Genomic DNA, 18,575 nt, shown 5'->3' with positions numbered 1-18,575 from the left:
GATTTAAAGACTCGTTCTCTAGATCGAACCCGGTGTAAAATTTTGGTGCCATCATATATGTATAAAAATGAGAAATAGAAACGTTAATTAAATATAATCCAAAATTTTTGTTTGGGCATCGAACATATTATACTATTATCAGAATCAACCATTCTTTGAAACACAGCGTGTTTGATCGTACGTGGCCTGGCATGATCACCTAAAAAACATGTGATCAAACTCAGCTTATAGATTAAACGTGAGAGCCATCTCAACCTTCAATTATTAATCACACATTTTAAAATTAAAATCCAGCAAATATATAAATTACGTATAAAAACCTTATAAATCGAGGGAAAATACAATTTTTTCATTATTTTACAAAGATCAACATTACCCATAATATATACACATATATATGTGTGTTGCAAATATATGTATATATAAAATAAAGGAAAATAGTTGATTATTCATATAATTTGTTGTAATTTTATTTTTTTAGCCATTTAACTTGTCAATGTTGTGTATTAATCTTATAACTTTTGTTTTTATTTTTTTTAGCCATATTTAATTAGAATGTTGATCTGATACTTAACACGATCAATTTTCAACGTCACATCATTAATTTCTGATGTCATGTCAACAATCCAACGAAATACGACTAAAAATCAACAAAAACCAAAATTACATGAATAAAACATAACTATTTTTTCAATGAATAATGATAAGTCTTTTTTCCCAAGTCGGTGTAAGTATATAAACATGTACATTAAGAGATTGAATAATCAATCAACCTAACTTTGCAGCAACCAAAAACAGAGAAAACCATAAAATTCAGAAATGGAAACAACTTTGTGTTTGATCATAGTTCTGATATTAACTTCCCTTTTAGTATCAAGATCACAATTTCTTCTCAAAAAACGAAGACAAAATCGACCTCCAAGCCCATTTTCACTTCCACTGATAGGCCATCTTCACCTCGTAAAAGAGCCAATGAATCGAACCCTGCAAGCTCTCTCCGCCAAGTATGGCGACATTTTGCAGCTTCAGCTTGGCGTACGTAAAGTCCTGGTGCTCACCTCTCCCTCCGCCGTCGAAGAATGTTTCACCAAGAATGACATAATTTTCGCCAACCGCCCTTCGACCCTTTCCACCAAACATTTCAGTTACAACAACACGACGATCAGTATCGCCCCTTACGGAGAACATTGGCGAAATCTACGACGTATCGCGGCACTTGAAATCTTCTCCCCCGCTAGAATCGCCATGTTTGCGAACACACGGAGAAGGGAACTTGATCTGTTACTGGGAGAGCTTCTGCGTGATTCAAAGATTGGCGGAGGGTCGACAAAAGTGGATTTGAAGTCGAAGTTTATCGAGCTTTCTTTTAACGTGCTTTCCATGACCATAGCTGGGAAGAGATACTATGGGGAGAATGTGGCGGATGCTGAAGAGGCGAGGAGGGTGAGGTTTATAATGAGGGAGATGCTTGAGCACAGCGGGAACACGAATTTGGGTGATCTTTTGCCATTTTTGCAGTGGGTAGACTTCCAGGGTTTGGAGAAGAGGTTCGCGAATTTGATGGGGAAACTCGACAGGTTCTTGCAGGATCTAGTGAATGAACATCGTGAAATCGTATTGAAGGAAAAGGAGTCTGCTGGAAGCCATGAAAGGTTGGAGAAGACCATGATTGGTCACTTGCTGTCACTGCAAGAACATGAGCCGGAGTATTATACGGACGAGCTCATTAAAGGGATTATACTCGTAAGTATACTTCTACTCTTTAATTTCAATGTCCATCGACTCTAAATAACAAAATATCCGGTATTAATTCAAACGACATACTGTTTATTTAATATTATCTATCACACATCGATTGGATAAAGTTTCTGTTAGTGGTACATGTGGACTTGGACAATCATTCCCTTTGAGCAAGGTTTTAGGGTTGAGTTAGGTTCAAGTCTCAATCTTCATACGGTATAAGAGCTCAGGTTCCACCAATTTGTATTGAACTGTCTATAGTTGGGCCACCCGTTCAGCACACAGTTGGGTCATTTGTAAACTTCACGATCTAGATCTTCATTCCTGGACGTGAAGAGGTTAGTAATTGTCTTACATTGGTTGGATAAAATATATGGGGTTGTATATATAGACTTAAATAATCATCCCCTCTTGAGCTAGCTTTTGGCTTTGTTAGTTATCCTACATCAGTTGGATAGAATTCATGTGAGTTGTACATATGAACTTGGATAATCCTTCCCTTTGAGCTAGCTTTCGGAGTTGAGTTAAGTCCAAATCTTGATTTTAACATGATGATATCAGATCTCATGTTCCACCGTTATGTGTTGGACTATCTATAGTTGGACCACTCGTTCTGCCTATTGTTGGGTTATTCGTAAACTTCACGCTTCAGATGTTCATTCATTGGGCGTGAGATGGGTGTGTTAGTTGTTCCACATCTTGCATATATGAGCTTGGACAATCCTCCCTCTTGAGCTAGCTTTTAGGGTTGAGTTAAATTAAAGTCTTGATCTTAACATTTAGTATTCCTTATTTTTCTTGAATTTTTTTGTATATTACTCAATATTGTGGATAGGTGTTATTGGTGGCGGGAACGGACACAATGTCCATAAGCATGGAATGGGCAATGACACTCCTGCTTAACCATCCCGAATCGATCAAGAAAATCAGATCTGAAATCGAAGCCAATGTCCCAAAGGATCGACTATTAGATGAGCAAGACCTACCGAAATTAACCTACCTACAAAACGTAACCACCGAGACGTTGCGCCTATATCCACCGGTGCCATTTCTAATACCTCACGAAGCCTCGGAAGATTGTATAGTTGGTGGCTATGACATATCAAGGGGCACAATGTTGTTAGTGAACTTATGGGCCATTCATAGGGATCCAAGATTGTGGGAGGATCCCACAAAGTTTAAGCCCGAAAGACACGAAACGGGGATGAAGGAAGACGGGTTCATGCTGCCGTTTGGAGCTGGACGTCGTAAATGCCCTGGTGGAGGTATTGCCACCAGGGTTCTCGGGTTGACACTCGGGGCGATGATTCAGACTTTCGAATGGGAGAGAGTCGATGAGGAATTGGTGGACATGACGGAAGGCACCGGATTTAGCATACCAAAAGTGAAGGCCTTGGAAGCTGTATGCAAACCAAGGGAGGCCACAATGGAGTATTGTTTAATTTAGTCCTTCACTAATATTGTATCTGCATACCTTATGGACTAGTACCTTCACAAATATATTATTAGTTTCAATATTATTTTAATTTGCTACTAATAATATATATCTGGCTTTTATTTAATATTTATTCTGCTAGTCTAGTTAATGAATCTTTATTAATTCTACGTTTTTATGTATATATCTCTTACTTCTAAATCAGGGGCGGAGCCAAGATTTTTACGTTAGGGTCTAAATTTTACGTGAATTAAAATGTATTCATAAAAAATTTCACGTTAACTAACTCTCTACTTATTGCTAATTGATATATAAAGAGAAAATTACAGTTAATGGATGTGTTTGGTTTTAAAAATTAAAAAAAAATAAGGCTTATTTTTACATATATATTAGTGCACCAGTCGTGGTGCGTGTATATACAATTTTTTTTATTATTTTTTTAAAATTAAGAACATCCATTTTTTTTAAAGATATAGAAACTCACATCTGCTATCTTTCGATACACAATAGGTAAACCCGAGACAACCGAATGTCCATTTCCTTGCTCCTCGCTCTGTCCACACATGATGTTTAGGCTTGAATGCTGGGACGGCACCTAAATTGACTAACTCAATTATAAGTTATTACAATATATAGATTATGGTTTATAATATTTCAAGACGATATAATATTTATAATACATGGACACGAACATTTTTCATTTTTTTCCTGCTCTTAAATGTAAGAAACGAGTAATAAACTCAAGTACTGCCACTCAGAAAAAGCCATGACCCTGTAGAATCAGCATTTGAAATTACCAGTCAAACTTAATTTTAATAGATTATTTTGAGTCCGATCAAAAACAATAAACTGTCAAGGACACATTATATATTTTGTATATATAAACGTAAAGAACTTGTAATACTCAAAATATTACCAAGTTGTATGTCTCTAAAACACAAACAAATGAGCGCCGGATTGCTTTCGACGGACGGGATTGTGTACAAAAAAAAAAAAAATCAATAAGGCAAGATTTTAAATCACATTTACATTCATTAATACTAAGTGATCATCATTTAGTTCTCTGTCTTTTTGGTTCCTAAATTGCATGGAAGTTGGCTTTTATAGGAACAAGGCATTGTAAGAAATATAACGCATGAAGTATCGTGTAGGAATTGACGACGGCTATTGCCTACATATTTTGACGAAACTTGTGTACGCAATCTCAACTTTAGAAAATTGAGATGCGTACACGTACATTCAGACTCCCGATTTTCTCGTTGATGGTATGAGATGCCTATAAATAGGGACGATTGAGGTCCCTAAGCACACACACCTCATAAGAAATATACACTATCTACAGAGAGCGTGAAGTGCCTAAAAAGCTTCAACCGAGAAAAAAAACANTTAATCGAGAATTAGCTCCGGCCATTGAAAACTTTGAAATTCTCTGTTTTTTTTCTCGGTTGAAGCTTTTTAGGCACTTCACGCTCTCTGTAGATAGTGTATATTTCTTATGAGGTGTGTGTGCTTAGGGACCTCAATCGTCCCTATTTATAGGCATCTCATACCATCAACGAGAAAATCGGGAGTCTGAATGTACGTGTACGCATCTCAATTTTCTAAAGTTGAGATTGCGTACACAAGTTTCGTCAAAATATGTAGGCAATAGCCGTCGTCAATTCCTACACGATACTTCATGCGTTATATTTCTTACAATGCCTTGTTCCTATAAAAGCCAACTTCCATGCAATTTAGGAACCAAAAAGACAGAGAACTAAATGATGATCACTTAGTATTAATGAATGTAAATGTGATTTAAAATCTTGCCTTATTGATTTTTTTTTTTTTTGTACACAATCCCGTCCGTCGAAAGCAATCCGGCGCTCATTTGTTTGTGTTTTAGAGACATACAACTTGGTAATATTTTGAGTATTACAAGTTCTTTACGTTTATATATACAAAATATATAATGTGTCCTTGACAGTTTATTGTTTTTGATCGGACTCAAAATAATCTATTAAAATTAAGTTTGACTGGTAATTTCAAATGCTGATTCTACAGGGTCATGGCTTTTTCTGAGTGGCAGTACTTGAGTTTATTACTCGTTTCTTACATTTAAGAGCAGGAAAAAAATGAAAAATGTTCGTGTCCATGTATTATAAATATTATATCGTCTTGAAATATTATAAACCATAATCTATATATTGTAATAACTTATAATTGAGTTAGTCAATTTAGGTGCCGTCCCAGCATTCAAGCCTAAACATCATGTGTGGACAGAGCGAGGAGCAAGGAAATGGACATTCGGTTGTCTCGGGTTTACCTATTGTGTATCGAAAGATAGCAGATGCGAGTTTCTATATCTTTAAAAAAAATGGATGTTCTTAATTTTAAAAAAATAATAAAAAAAATTGTATATACACGCACCACGACTGGTGCACTAATATATATGTAAAAATAAGCCTTATTTTTTTTTAATTTTTAAAACCAAACACATCCATTAACTGTAATTTTCTCTTTATATATCAATTAGCAATAAGTAGAGAGTTAGTTAACGTGAAATTTTTTATGAATACATTTTAATTCACGTAAAATTTAGACCCTAACGTAAAAATCTTGGCTCCGCCCCTGATTTAGAAGTAAGAGATATATACATAAAAACGTAGAATTAATAAAGATTCATTAACTAGACTAGCAGAATAAATATTAAATAAAAGCCAGATATATATTATTAGTAGCAAATTAAAATAATATTGAAACTAATAATATATTTGTGAAGGTACTAGTCCATAAGGTATGCAGATACAATATTAGTGAAGGACTAAATTAAACAATACTCCATTGTGGCCTCCCTTGGTTTGCATACAGCTTCCAAGGCCTTCACTTTTGGTATGCTAAATCCGGTGCCTTCCGTCATGTCCACCAATTCCTCATCGACTCTCTCCCATTCGAAAGTCTGAATCATCGCCCCGAGTGTCAACCCGAGAACCCTGGTGGCAATACCTCCACCAGGGCATTTACGACGTCCAGCTCCAAACGGCAGCATGAACCCGTCTTCCTTCATCCCCGTTTCGTGTCTTTCGGGCTTAAACTTTGTGGGATCCTCCCACAATCTTGGATCCCTNTTATTGATGAACAGTTTCAGTCTTCAGATAAGGCACTTGCAAGAACCCTAATTATGGAATTCTCTTCATTAAGGCTCACCAGTGTGAGAGGTGTGCGAGAGCACATAATGAAAATGTGGGATATAGCGGCTCGGCTAAAGACACTTGAAGTGGAAATGTCTGAAACTTTTCTTGTGTACTACATTTTATGCACTCTTCCACAACAATATGGACCCTTCAAAATTTCTTACAACACACATAAGGATAAATGGTCAATTAATAAATTAATGACCATGTGTGTTCAAGAGGAAGGAAGGTTGTTGATGGAAACAAGTGATAATGTCTTTATGACTACACAAGAAAAATTTAAGAAGCAATCCAAAGTCAAGAGAAAAGGGAAATGAATAATTCCACCTCAACCTGACATTAAGAAAGAATCCAAGTGTTTCTCCTGTAAGAAGACGGGACACATGAAGAAGGATTGCAATAAATTTAAGGAATGGCTTGAAAAAAAGGTATTCCTACTTCATTTGTCTGTTATGAATCTAATATGGTTGATATGATTTATAACACATGGTGGATTGATTCTAGTTCTACAATCCATGTTACAAATACCTTGCAGGGTATGCAAAACCTAAGGAAGTCAATAGAAAATGAACGGAGCATCTATTCAGGAAACAAGATGTCTTCGCATGTGGAGGCTATTGGGACTTGCTGCCTAGTGTTGAATAGTGGTTATATTTTAAAATTAGAAAAGACATTTTATGTTCCTAGTTTTTCTAGGAATTTAATTTCAGTTTCAAAACTTGTACCCCTTGGTTATTCATTTCAGTTTTTGAATAAATCAATAAATTTGTTTTATAAATCAAATCTTATTGGAAATGGTACAATGATTGATGGTCTTTTCTCTATTTCTTTACAAAATAATAACACCACTATGCATGTTCAGAGAGTTATTAAAAGATGTGTTATAAATAAATATTCCTCTATATTGTGGCACATGAGATTGGGACATATCTCCATAGAGAGGATTAAAAGATTAGTGAATGATGGAGTACTTAGTACTTTAGATTTTACTGATTTTGAGACTTGTGTGGACTGCATTAAAGGAAAGCAGACCGATAAGTCTTAAAAAAAGTGCCAAGAGGAGTACAGAAATATTAGAAATCATACATTCAGATATTTGTTGTCCAGATATGGACATGCAAAGTCCGAAATACTTCATCTCCTTCATTGATGATTATTCACGATACATGTATATCTACATGCTTCATAACAAAAACGAAGCACTTGAAGCCTTTAAGGTTTTTAAGGCTGAAGTGGAGAAGCAATGTGATAAACAAATTAAGATCGTGAGAACAGATAGAGGTGGAGAATATTACGGTAGATACACTGAGAATGGACAAGCACCTGGTCCGTTTGCGAAGTTTCTCCAAGAACATGGGATTGTTGCCCAATATACTATGCCTGGTTCTCCGGACCAAAATGGCGTAGCTGAGAGGAGAAACCGAACATTATTGGACATGGTGAAGAGCATGTTTAGTAGCTCTAAACTTCCTAAATCCTTGTGGACTGAAGCTCTTAAGACAGCTGTGTATATATTAAACCGAGTTCCAACCAAGGCTGTCCCAAAGACACCATTTGAGTTATTTAAAGGTTGGAAACTGAGTTTGCAACATATACGCGTTTGGGGTTGTCCTTCTGAAATAAGAGTTTACAACCCACATGAAAAGAAACTGGACCCAAGAACCATAAGTGGATATTTCATTGGGTATGCTATGAGGAATAATGTTAGAGACGCCAAAGTGGGGTGAGGAGATAACCTTAATGAGGGGAACACCAGTGAATCTGCCATTTTTGGTGCAAGAAATCTTGCTCACTCTGAACAATTCAGGTAAGTTCTTGATGATGAGGTTCGATTGGGTAAGCTAGATGGGAAATCTTTTAGGCACAGATATGTACTTTCCTTCTAAATATTTTTGACCCGATGAGATGAGCTCAAGTGAACTGGCCTGCATTGTGAGTACTCTTGACCAAGTAGGTGAATTCGGGTGGCCTGGCCTGACTTGTACTGTGAGTCTCTGGACTGAGTAGGATGAGCTTGGGTGGCTTGGCTTGGCCTGTGAGTATTCTGGAGTTGGTAGGATGAACTCGGGTAGCCTGGTCTGTGAGTACTCTAGACTAGGTATGATGAGTTCAGATGACCTGACCGAACCTGTAATGTGAGTACTCTTGACTAGCTAGGATGATCTACAGATACTCAACAAGAAAATGTCAGTAGGTACCGGAAGGGTTTCCGGCGTGGCCACTCCGGTGCTCAAACTAGTACAAGACACACTAAGTAGAGAGATAATTTAATGAATGCAATAGAATGCAAATTTATTGTCCCAAATGGATGAGCAAACCTGAGTATTTATTTAAGAGAAGATGACATAAATTGCAACGCCTAGACGTTGTTCTTGATTATAAGTTTACTCATGCTCTGCCTTACGACAGTAGACATGACGACCCATACTGTCATTTGTCTTGTCATGAGCTTTGATTGTCATGTTAATGATTACGAGGTATTGTGACCCATACTTATGGGCCCCGTTCTCATCTCCTCATGGTTGGTTTGAGTAGGAAGAAACTGACCTAGACGATTGATATAAATCTGACCGAGCATGACGTGCTAAATATTGGGAGGAGATTCAGACATGTGTGTTGTCTCGATCGTACAAGCTTGATGCTGATTAAAGATGAAGAATCAAGTTCATTCGAATGCTTGAAGAGTTTAATGAAGCATTCCATGAAGAGGTATCGAGCAACAAAGCATTTGAGTGCAAAATGACCCAGGAAGGCAACCAGAAGACATCCGAGCGAGCAGAACAGTGCGCCCAAGCCAGCCCTAGCAAGCTAGCGCGCCCCAGCGGCTGAATCTAGCCGCCCCAACCAGCATGCCATAGCTGACATAAATCCTCACCCTAGCGTGCCGCGATGCCGATTTTATTTATGGAAACCCTAGCTTGCGGTTTTTTTTATAAGTTTTTACCTTGTTTAGTTATAAACAATGTTTTATAAACACGTATACATGAATTGTAAAAGAATTGAAGATTGAATGAATTATTGTGAATTTTTTCTCTTTTAAAAGTTTGGTGTTGTATGCACCTTTGTGTGTTCTTCAAATCAAAATTATCAAATATTTAATTTTTGTGGTGTTTGTCAATTGTTCTTCGTTCAGATTGTCGAAGACGAGTTCTTCGATGGTTCGTTTGAGATCATTTGTTTATCTTTGTGAATATTTTTTGTTAAGTTTTTGTAGCTTAGAGGTAAATATCATGGATAATTACTTGTTTCAAAAAGATGGGACAACACAACGTTCTTTATTTCATCTAATCGAGGGTATGACTCCATTTTTTACCGCATTTGCTTTTCGTATTTTGAAGAATCGTATCATTTGGTATCAGAGCTTTAGGTTCTTTTTGATTCAAGTAAGTATCTCGTTTTCTTATCAGATCTGTGTATTTTCTAACGTGTCTTGTCGTTTAGTGAATCTTGTGATTCTTGAAATTTCGTGAGTCGTTTTTCGTTTTTCGAGTTGCACGAAATCTTCTTGTGCAAGTCTAAAAAAATTAGGAAAATTCGAAAAATTGTGGTAATATTTAGCATTGATATTTTGTTCTTGTCTCTTTGTGAGTCATATTCAAGAGTCTGTCAAAAAAATCAAATTTCTTGTTTTAAGTAGATCGAGTAAGTCGATTTGCAAGTTTCATGAAATCTGAATTTGTGAGTTTGATGCCACAAGCTACATAGCCTAAAATATACCCTACGATATAACTCTCAAAATCGAGTAAAATACTTGAGTATGAATGTTTATTTCTTGGAGTGACATGTGAGGTATTTGTAGTGAGGACAAAAAAAGAGAGAGTTGAGTGAATTTCCGTTGGAATGATTAGTGAGGATTCGTGGTGAAAAAATGTTATTCTCTATTGTTTTCTGCTAACCTTTTCTTGCATGTATAATGTTTGACGATCGTCAATTTCAAACAATGCCAAAAGAGTTGGACAGAATGTGGGAGAAAGAGTTTAAGCCTTTACGTGAAAAGTATAGGTGGTGCAAAGAAGATGAGACATATGATAGGCAAGTTGATAAGAATAGGAGAGGTAGTAGAGTTGAAGGGATTAGAATGTTGCACTTGGATCGTGATGATGATTGACGATGTGACGAGAATAATGGGTACAAAAGTCGGAAAGGGTATAGACTGAGTGACACAAAGATGACATTTCTATTTTTCTGTGGTGGAGCCGATTCAAAGGCATACCTTGAGTGGGAGGAGAGGATGAAGTGTATCTTTGAGAGTAGGGATTATAAGGAAGCAACGGAGGTAAGACGATCTTGTAGCGAGCTTACCGACTATGCTATTACTTAGTGGGTTAAGTTAGCACGGGATAGAAGGAGATACAATGAGGACCCCATAGGAACGTGGGATGAGATGAAAAGAGTTATGAGGAAGCGATTTGTTCCTAATCACTAAGATAGGGTAGTTGGAAATTGGGAATGATATTAGCCAATGTCTACGTGAGAAGGTAGCAATAGTAGATTCGTCAGTTGAGCTTGAATCTCAAATTAAGGTTGTGGCTGAAGTCGAACCTGAATCTGAAATTGAGGTTGTAGTTGAACTTGAACCTAAAGTTTATATTTAGGAAGTAGAGGCTGAAGATAATCCACCAGTTGTTGACGCGAGTGTTGAGAAGTATACGGTGGGAAGTGGATCCGTAGGTGATGAAAAGTTCCTAATGCGTATGATATGGAGGAAGAGAAAAGCTAAAGTGAGTCTTTAATTCATGTTTGTATGAAGGAACAAAATATTTTATTTGTTCAATTGAATTCAGAAGAAGAATTTCTTGAGGTCTAATTGGTATGTCATGAAATGAGTGGAAACAAATGTGAAATAGTTGAAAGAAGGAGTGAACAAAAAAGTGATATGGTCATAGAAAAGAAAAAGGAGGGAAAAAAGAACAAGAGGTCAAAGAAAAGAAAAAATAATAATTTGATGGCTCGAAAGAGTGAGGTTGAGAGTTACTTGTTTTTATACAAACCCCTTCAAGTACATTTGTACAAAGTGATTTATTCACCTTGTGATGATATAGCCGATTCAATCCCAAGCATTGTTAATTCTTCTTTACATAATTATGAAGATGTCATGATGAGGAGGTGGACAAGTGCAGATGGTGGGAGAATGTCATGGGTTGATCGATGTGAATTTTGAAGTAATTGACATGAGATAAGGTTAGTTGTCAACACAACAATTATGAGGTATGATTTGCTTCCTTACTTTAATTCTTTGTTGTATTGCTTTCAAGAATTTGGTGGAGATGTTGAAAATGTGATATTTAGGAGGTATGATTGTGATTTAACTTTTTTGTCTAAGTGTCATGGAGTTGAGAGTGGTGAGACATTGCCTGAATTAAGTTCAAATGTTATTGATCTTGATTTCTCAAAAGTTGTCAAATTGATGAGAATTTGTCATGGCAATGAATCGTATGCATTAGAATTAAATTTTGGTGATGGGTTAAATGGTTGCATGGATAGTACATTTAGTGTGTCATATTTGCACACTTATTGTTTGTTGGGTGATGGTTTTGAGAGGTGCCTGGATGAATATGATTATTTCTTTGTTCATGATGAATATATGTTTTAAAAGAATAAATTTTTCATTCTACATCAATTGCATGAGTTGTTACTTGTTTTTTATGCACATGATATTTGTTTGATTTGTAGCTATGAATTAACTAGAGTCACAAATATGATGCATGCATTTTTACTATGGTTGCATATGAAGAGACATATTGAGTGGAATTGTGAAACATGTATTGTATATAAGAGATTGTCATTTCAACTAGATTCTTATATCGTGCATGAACTATGTCTTATTCCCAATGAGCAAATATCATATATAGGTATGGAATTTGTTGTGTAGTTAACTAGGTCTAAGAAAATGATGAATATGATTTTTGTAATACTTAATTATATTTTATTGTTATCAATTGGTGTCACATGTTATTTATCGTCTGGAGTAATAAATGAATGTATAGAAAGGGCAACCGTGAAGTTGGGATTTCCAGTGCGGATGGAGCGAGTAGATGATAGCACCTACAGACTAGAGTTGAAAGGAAAGCAATCAATTCTTTTTATTATTAACTTACTTCATTTTTGTGCAGGGATTGAGGATTTGAGGAAAATCTCGAGTAGTTTGGTTTGACCATTGGGCCTTGTCATAAAGAATAGTTTTTCGTCTCAGCACTAGATCTTTTGTATCCACAATTCAAATTAGGACTTCTTCGTACACTGGATTTTCATTTATGTTTCCTTCGCTCACTAATGATTCTGCCTCTAGAATGTGTGTTGGATTTGATACATATATTCTTAATTGTGACACGTGAAACACATTGTGAACCCTTGAAATATTTGGGGGTAAATCCAATAGGTGTGCAAGTGTACCAACTTTCTCTAGAATTTCAAATAGGCCCACGTTTTGACTCAACTCGGCGATTTTGTCGAATCTTGAAACTCCTATCATTGGCGAAACCTTTAAGTATTCATTTTCGCCAACTTGAAAATCTATGGGTCGTCCCTCGTGTCAACCCAACTTTTTTTTCGATCTTGTACTGCTTTAAGGCATTCTTTGATTATTGAAACTTTCTCTATAGCGATTTGGATAAGCTCTGGTCCCGTGACTGTTTTTCTCCAACTTCATACCAAAATATGGGTGACTGACACTTTCAGCCGTACAGAGCCTGTACGGTGCCATGTCAATGCTACTGTTGTAGTTATTATTGTAGGAAAATTCAATGAAGGGCAGGCTTCTGCTCTAGTTAACACTGAAATCTAGTGCGCAAGCTCTCAACATATCTTCCAATGTCCATGTGGTCATTTCAGATTGTTCCAATGTCCATATGATCATTCCAGTGCTAAGTGTCACTTTCGTGCTCATCACTTATTGGAAGCTTTTCCAAAATTTTATTGCGAATCTCATATCTTTGTCAGGGGTGTATGAGTCCTCTTAGTTGCTGATGTTCCGCTTTGACCTATTGACACACCAAACATCGTGCGACAAATTCTACGACTTCTTTCTTCATACCATTTCACCAAAGATTTTGTTTCAAGTCCTTGTACATCTTAGTATTTTCATGATGTACTAAAAATTTCGATTTGTGTGCCTCTGATATCACCTCTCGTCGAAGGCCATCTATCTCTGGTACACATTTCTTTCATCCAAAATCTTCCGTCGTCATTAATACAGAAATTCATGGATCTTTCCATCCTTCGCTTACGCTTTAAGTTTGTTCAAATCAATTTATTTTAATAGTAATTAATATTATTAATTATATATTTATAATTATGATTAATAATACCAAATAATATTATTATTAATTATAAAATTTACATTTAATTATATTAATATTTATTGTTATTGTTATTGTTATTGTTATTATTAGTCAAAATATAAAACTTGTATGTGTTAAAAAATAATAAGTGTATCAATTTTTCATATTGTTATATCAATTTGATAATTTTCATAACAAAAAATTTAATAATATCAAACACATTAATAACCAAATACTTTAACAACTTAATTTTAAAATAAGACCATGTAACTTATAAATTCACAAAACATCTTATAAAACATAAGAACTTGTTTCAAATAAATTTAATCAAACATCTTCTTAGTCGATAATGTATCTTTTTATTTTAAAATAAATTATTATTCAATCAACTAAAATATTCTTTTTAGTTAACTCGTGCTGCTAAATATGTAAACTTGTTTTTTTTTTTTTAAAATAAAAAATATGTAGACGTTCATGCGTAATTTGCCTTATTTTCGAAAGGTTCTAGGTTGTGTCGTTGGAAGAGGCGAGTTTTCTAGTAAGTTAATATAATTTTAGAGAATTATCATAATATAATATAATATAAAAAAGTTAATATTATATTATCTGCACTATAATTTATGTGTTAAATTTATTGAAAAATGAAATACAAATGACAAGAGATTATGTTTAAATATCAATTTTCATAATATAATATGATATAATATAGTATAGGTTAATAAACTTTATTTTTAAAATAAAATTATTTAATATTTTAATTGAAGCTGAAATCAGGATTTTTAGCTTATTTGTGACATTTGCGTACGTTAATCTCCAGCAACTCTGAGACCTAATCTTACCAAGACCGCCTGAAAGCCACCTCCGCCACCACCATGGCAGAAGCCGAACCTCAACTTGACGCCACCAGTACTGCCGCCGCCCCCAAACACACTAATTTTTCTTTCAGCATTTGGCCACCGACTGAACGCACTCGCGACGCCGTGAGAAACCGCCTTGTTGAAACCCTATCTTCGACCTCCATTCTGTCCAAGCGCTACGGTACCCTTTCACGCAAGGAGGCCGTTGATGTGGCGAAGCGTATCGAGGAGGAGGCCTTCGAATCGATCGGTGCCACGGCTGCTACCGATGATGACGGGATCGAGATTCTCCAGGTTTATTCCAAGGAAATCAGCAAGAGAATGCTGGAGACTGTGAAGGCCAGATCTGGTGATTCGGGGGCTCCGGCAGCGCAGCCGGCGAATGAGCCGACGCCCAAGGCTGAGGAGGAGGAGGATGCGGGATCCACCGCTCCGCCTCATAGTGAGAAAATCGAGTCGGTTGCTGATGATGAATAAGTAAACTCTCCTCCATGAAAAAAATTAGCTTATCCTTTTCTTTTTAATTATGGTGCACTTGTTTATGTAATCGGTTTGTGATGTTTTTCTATGCCGAGGTCTTTCTTCCTCTATTGTTATCTGGATCCTTCTTTGATAATATAATAGAAACACCATATTTCGTGATTTTGGCCTCAGGATGTGTATATTTTTTGTGGATTTCTGTCTCTTTTAGGAGTGCTCCACAAGTAATAGATTTTTCCCATTATTGATTTCAATCAAAGTGTTTTTTTTTTGTTGGGGAAGTAAGAGTCGTGGGCGAGTGGTTCTTGCTGTAATTATGCTTTAATTTAGTTAATGGTGTTGGTAGATTCACGCCAGTCTAGCCTTTTCTTGATTTCCTTTCAAGAGTGTTAATATCTTTGGATTGAGCTCACATTTGAGGTTAGTCAGTTTCATAGTTATTGAATGCGCACAATCCAATAAACACTAGGGGTCAGGATTCTGGTTACGATTTACACTTGAAGTTAGGTGCATAGTTAAGAATTGAGATCAATGAGATGTAGTCAGAGAATTGTGTCCACTAGCATCTAGCATATTACGTATAAGCTGTTGAATAATGATGAAATAAATTTTTTTTAGTATACGTAGATATGAATGACTATTACATTGGATATCATTAAAAAAATGCAATCTTCTCATTTGAGGCAAACTTAAAATGTGCCTTGAGCCGTTAACTGCGTCAAGACACATGTTTTACGCCCCAGAGGTGTGCCTTATTGAAGGATTGTTCCCTGGGCATGCTTGTGGGCTTTTAATAACTATGATCAGTTAGCAGCAAGCTTGATCTGCCTAAAGAACATGCCGATGAGGTGCATTTCAAAATAATGTGCCAAACTTACGGTAAGATCGTTATTTTTGTTGTTATTATTATCCTCATCATCAATTCATCATCATTGTTATTTGTAATGTCAAGGTGAAGTAGTTGTTACACAAGCGTGCTTGGAAATAAGAAGCAAGCATATTAAAGAAATGGTTAGTGCAACTTTATCAGAAGATTAGGGATGGAAGTTTAAGGTCGTGTCAGTGTCGATTGTTAGAGGTGCAAGTGAAAAACTAAGGGCAAATAAACCTAATTGATTTTGAAATCTCAGTCTCTGATTTGGAAACCAAGTTACCAAAGAAAAGAGTAGTCTAGTTAAGTGACTTTCCTAGTTAGTCTTAAATGATGTTTAATTGAAAACTTCGGACAGGCTTTCAAGGAAACAAAAGGGTGGGTTGCTTAGTGCTGTTATCTGTTTTAGAACCCAAGTAGAGACTAGAGAGGTTTGGTTAACGCTTCCTTTGCCTCCACATTCTTTTGATTAACCCGTGCAGGAAGAAAAACTCGTTACTAGAAGTTGTCTTCATAGTCATATGAAAGTTGATACCCCAAACCTATGATACACTGGCTCGTGTTGCATACCGTGTGTGCTATTGTATTATGCAACATATAAATGTCATGTAATTTTATACGGGATAAGTACATAATTAATCTGAACTGCCCAAGTTCGATCTATCTTTGCAATTTTTAATGATTACGTAGAGTAGAAGTGTTGGGAATGGTAGGAAGTTTGGTCAAATGAGAGCAAGAGTGCAAATGAATCAATCTAGTCTAACATGAATTTTTTTCAAGGTTAAAATTAAACCATATTTGAGCTGATCGATTCGAAGTTTGAAAAACTAAAAATTTGCGAGTTTGAGTTTGACTCAAAATATTTGAACATATTTGCAAGTATTTGGAACTATTAATTGAAAATAAATATTTGAATGGTTTGAAATTTATTTATTTAAGTATAGTTTGGTACTTTGGATAAGAGATGGTTTGATAAATAATCCTCTTTATCCCATGTTTGGTATCTTTTTAGAATGCCCATGATGTGATAAATAATTTTATATAAAGATAAAATATCTTTTTTATGAGATGTGATAATTTTAATTTAATGATAAAAAACACTACAAATGAGTTAATTGCTCTCAATATATAAAAAACACCACAAATGATTTTTATAAATCTCTGCTAGTAGTTAGAAATTAAAATCAAATAAATAATTTTATTTATTTTTATATATTATATAATATGATAATTATATAAATGAATTCAAGATAATTATATAAATGATTTTTATAAATCTCAATAAAATTATTATTATCACTCAATTAACCTTAAAAATTGATATTTGACTTGACTCACAAAATCAAGGGCTCAATTATCATATTTATATAATATATAAAATTAGGTAAAAATAAATAAATCATGCAAGCACTGTCGACGCATTAACAGATAAGAAATATGAACTCAAGCAACAATTTTGAAATTATAAAATTTATTATGATAAGGTTAATTTTGTTATTACAATCTAATATCACTCTTATTAAAATCATACCAAACATTAAATATAATATCATACATCTTATTTATCTTTAACTTATCTTTATATTATATATCACATGTTTATCTTATCATTGTGTATCAAACTATGTCTTAATATTTAAATTTATCATGTTAATGAAAATATTAAAATTTGTGAGCGATTCATGATAATTTAAATAAAATAATTTGAGCTGATTCAATTCAGAAAAAAATTAAATATGCTCGAGTTCAGTCTCAATTCAATAATTAGATATGGGTAGACTCGAATTGATTCATTTTATACTTGATTGAGGTGGAGATGGTCCTCTGCCATTCTTCCATCGGAAAATATTATTTTTCTCGAAACTTATTATATTTTAATAAAGTTTTCTTGATTTTATTAGTACAAGTTGAGTCCAGGGTTGGTTTGTATTTCTCTTGGCGGGGTAAACCAGTCAATTCGTACGATTCTGGCCCCATCACGAACCACCACAATTATCACTTATCAGATCAGTGTCCTCCTTCACTTATCCTCCAACAAAACCCTCAAATCCCTATACATTGGTTCCGATCCGACAAATGAAACGTCCTCTCGCCGCCGGAGACACCGATTCCTCCGCCTCCGTGGATGAAGACACGAAGAAGAAAATCAGGCCCGAAGAGAAAGAGGAGGAAGGAGGGATGCCGCTAGCAGCAGAAGCCGTGCTGCTAGATGACAACCTGTTGTACGAGGTGCTTAGGCACGTGGACGACGGGCGCAACTTAGCTAAGGCTTCTTGCGTCAACCGGCAATGGAAGAGGACGGCTCAGGACGAGCGGATCTGGGAGTTGATCTGCACCAGACACTACCATCGCAGCCCGATTCAGCTGCGAGCTGTCGTTTTAGCCCTCGGCGGATTCCGGCAACTATACTCTAGCCATCTCTGGCCTCTGCTGAAGCCATCTTCTTCAACGTCGCCGGTCACTTCGTCGTGGCCTTGCATTCCACTCGCTTCGGAACCACAGTCGCAGACTACAGCTAAGCCTAAGGCTAGATGGGGAAAGGATGAGGTGAATCTTTCCCTTTCATTGCTCTCAATTAAGTACTTTGAGAAGATGAGCTTCAACAATCGAAACAAATGATCGATGTACTTTGGAGTATAATTATGGGGTTATAGTTGCCCTTGTAGTGTGCTTGAGTATCTATTTATATGGAATTGTGAATCTGTGGTTACTGATAATGAATCCATCGTCCCTTTTAGT

General features: G+C 35.8%; 3 protein-coding genes across 3 annotated transcripts; all 3 read left to right on the top strand.

Annotated features, from left to right (window-relative positions):
- The first annotated feature begins 756 nt into the window (after positions 1–756).
- LOC140965182 (cytochrome P450 81Q32-like) lies at positions 757–3,345 on the top strand. Its single transcript, XM_073425286.1, has 2 exons — positions 757–1,743; positions 2,576–3,345. The coding sequence occupies exons 1-2, from the start codon at positions 820–822 to the stop codon at positions 3,185–3,187; spliced, it is 1,536 nt and encodes a 511-aa protein (XP_073281387.1). The 5' UTR covers positions 757–819; the 3' UTR covers positions 3,188–3,345.
- Positions 3,346–14,411: 11,066 nt separating this feature from the next.
- Positions 14,412–15,127, top strand: LOC140965174 (MFP1 attachment factor 1-like). The gene has a single exon (XM_073425275.1). The coding sequence runs from the start codon at positions 14,501–14,503 to the stop codon at positions 14,960–14,962; it is 462 nt and encodes a 153-aa protein (XP_073281376.1). The 5' UTR covers positions 14,412–14,500; the 3' UTR covers positions 14,963–15,127.
- A 2,644-nt stretch (positions 15,128–17,771) lies between these two features.
- On the top strand, positions 17,772–18,575 carry LOC140965164 (F-box protein GID2-like). Its single transcript, XM_073425262.1, has one exon. The coding sequence runs from the start codon at positions 17,913–17,915 to the stop codon at positions 18,453–18,455; it is 543 nt and encodes a 180-aa protein (XP_073281363.1). The 5' UTR covers positions 17,772–17,912; the 3' UTR covers positions 18,456–18,575.

This window comes from Primulina huaijiensis, chromosome 2 (assembly GCF_012295235.1).
Source record: "Primulina huaijiensis isolate GDHJ02 chromosome 2, ASM1229523v2, whole genome shotgun sequence".
Lineage (NCBI taxonomy): Eukaryota > Viridiplantae > Streptophyta > Magnoliopsida > Lamiales > Gesneriaceae > Primulina > Primulina huaijiensis.
The sequence above is the reverse complement of the archived record's forward strand: the minus strand, read 5'-3'. Positions and strand labels throughout refer to the sequence as shown.

What these genes read in the sequence shown, in the direction of transcription:
- LOC140965182 (XM_073425286.1), top strand. Translation starts at nt 820, where the DNA reads ATGGAAACAACTTTGTGTTTGATCATAGTTCTGATATTAACTTCCCTT. An exon ending in TCATTAAAGGGATTATACTC is followed by an intron (nt 1,744 to 2,575) that starts GTAAGTATACTT and finishes TATTGTGGATAG; the next exon opens with GTGTTATTGGTGGCGGGAAC.
- LOC140965174 (XM_073425275.1), top strand. Translation starts at nt 14,501, where the DNA reads ATGGCAGAAGCCGAACCTCAACTTGACGCCACCAGTACTGCCGCCGCC.
- LOC140965164 (XM_073425262.1), top strand. Translation starts at nt 17,913, where the DNA reads ATGAAACGTCCTCTCGCCGCCGGAGACACCGATTCCTCCGCCTCCGTG.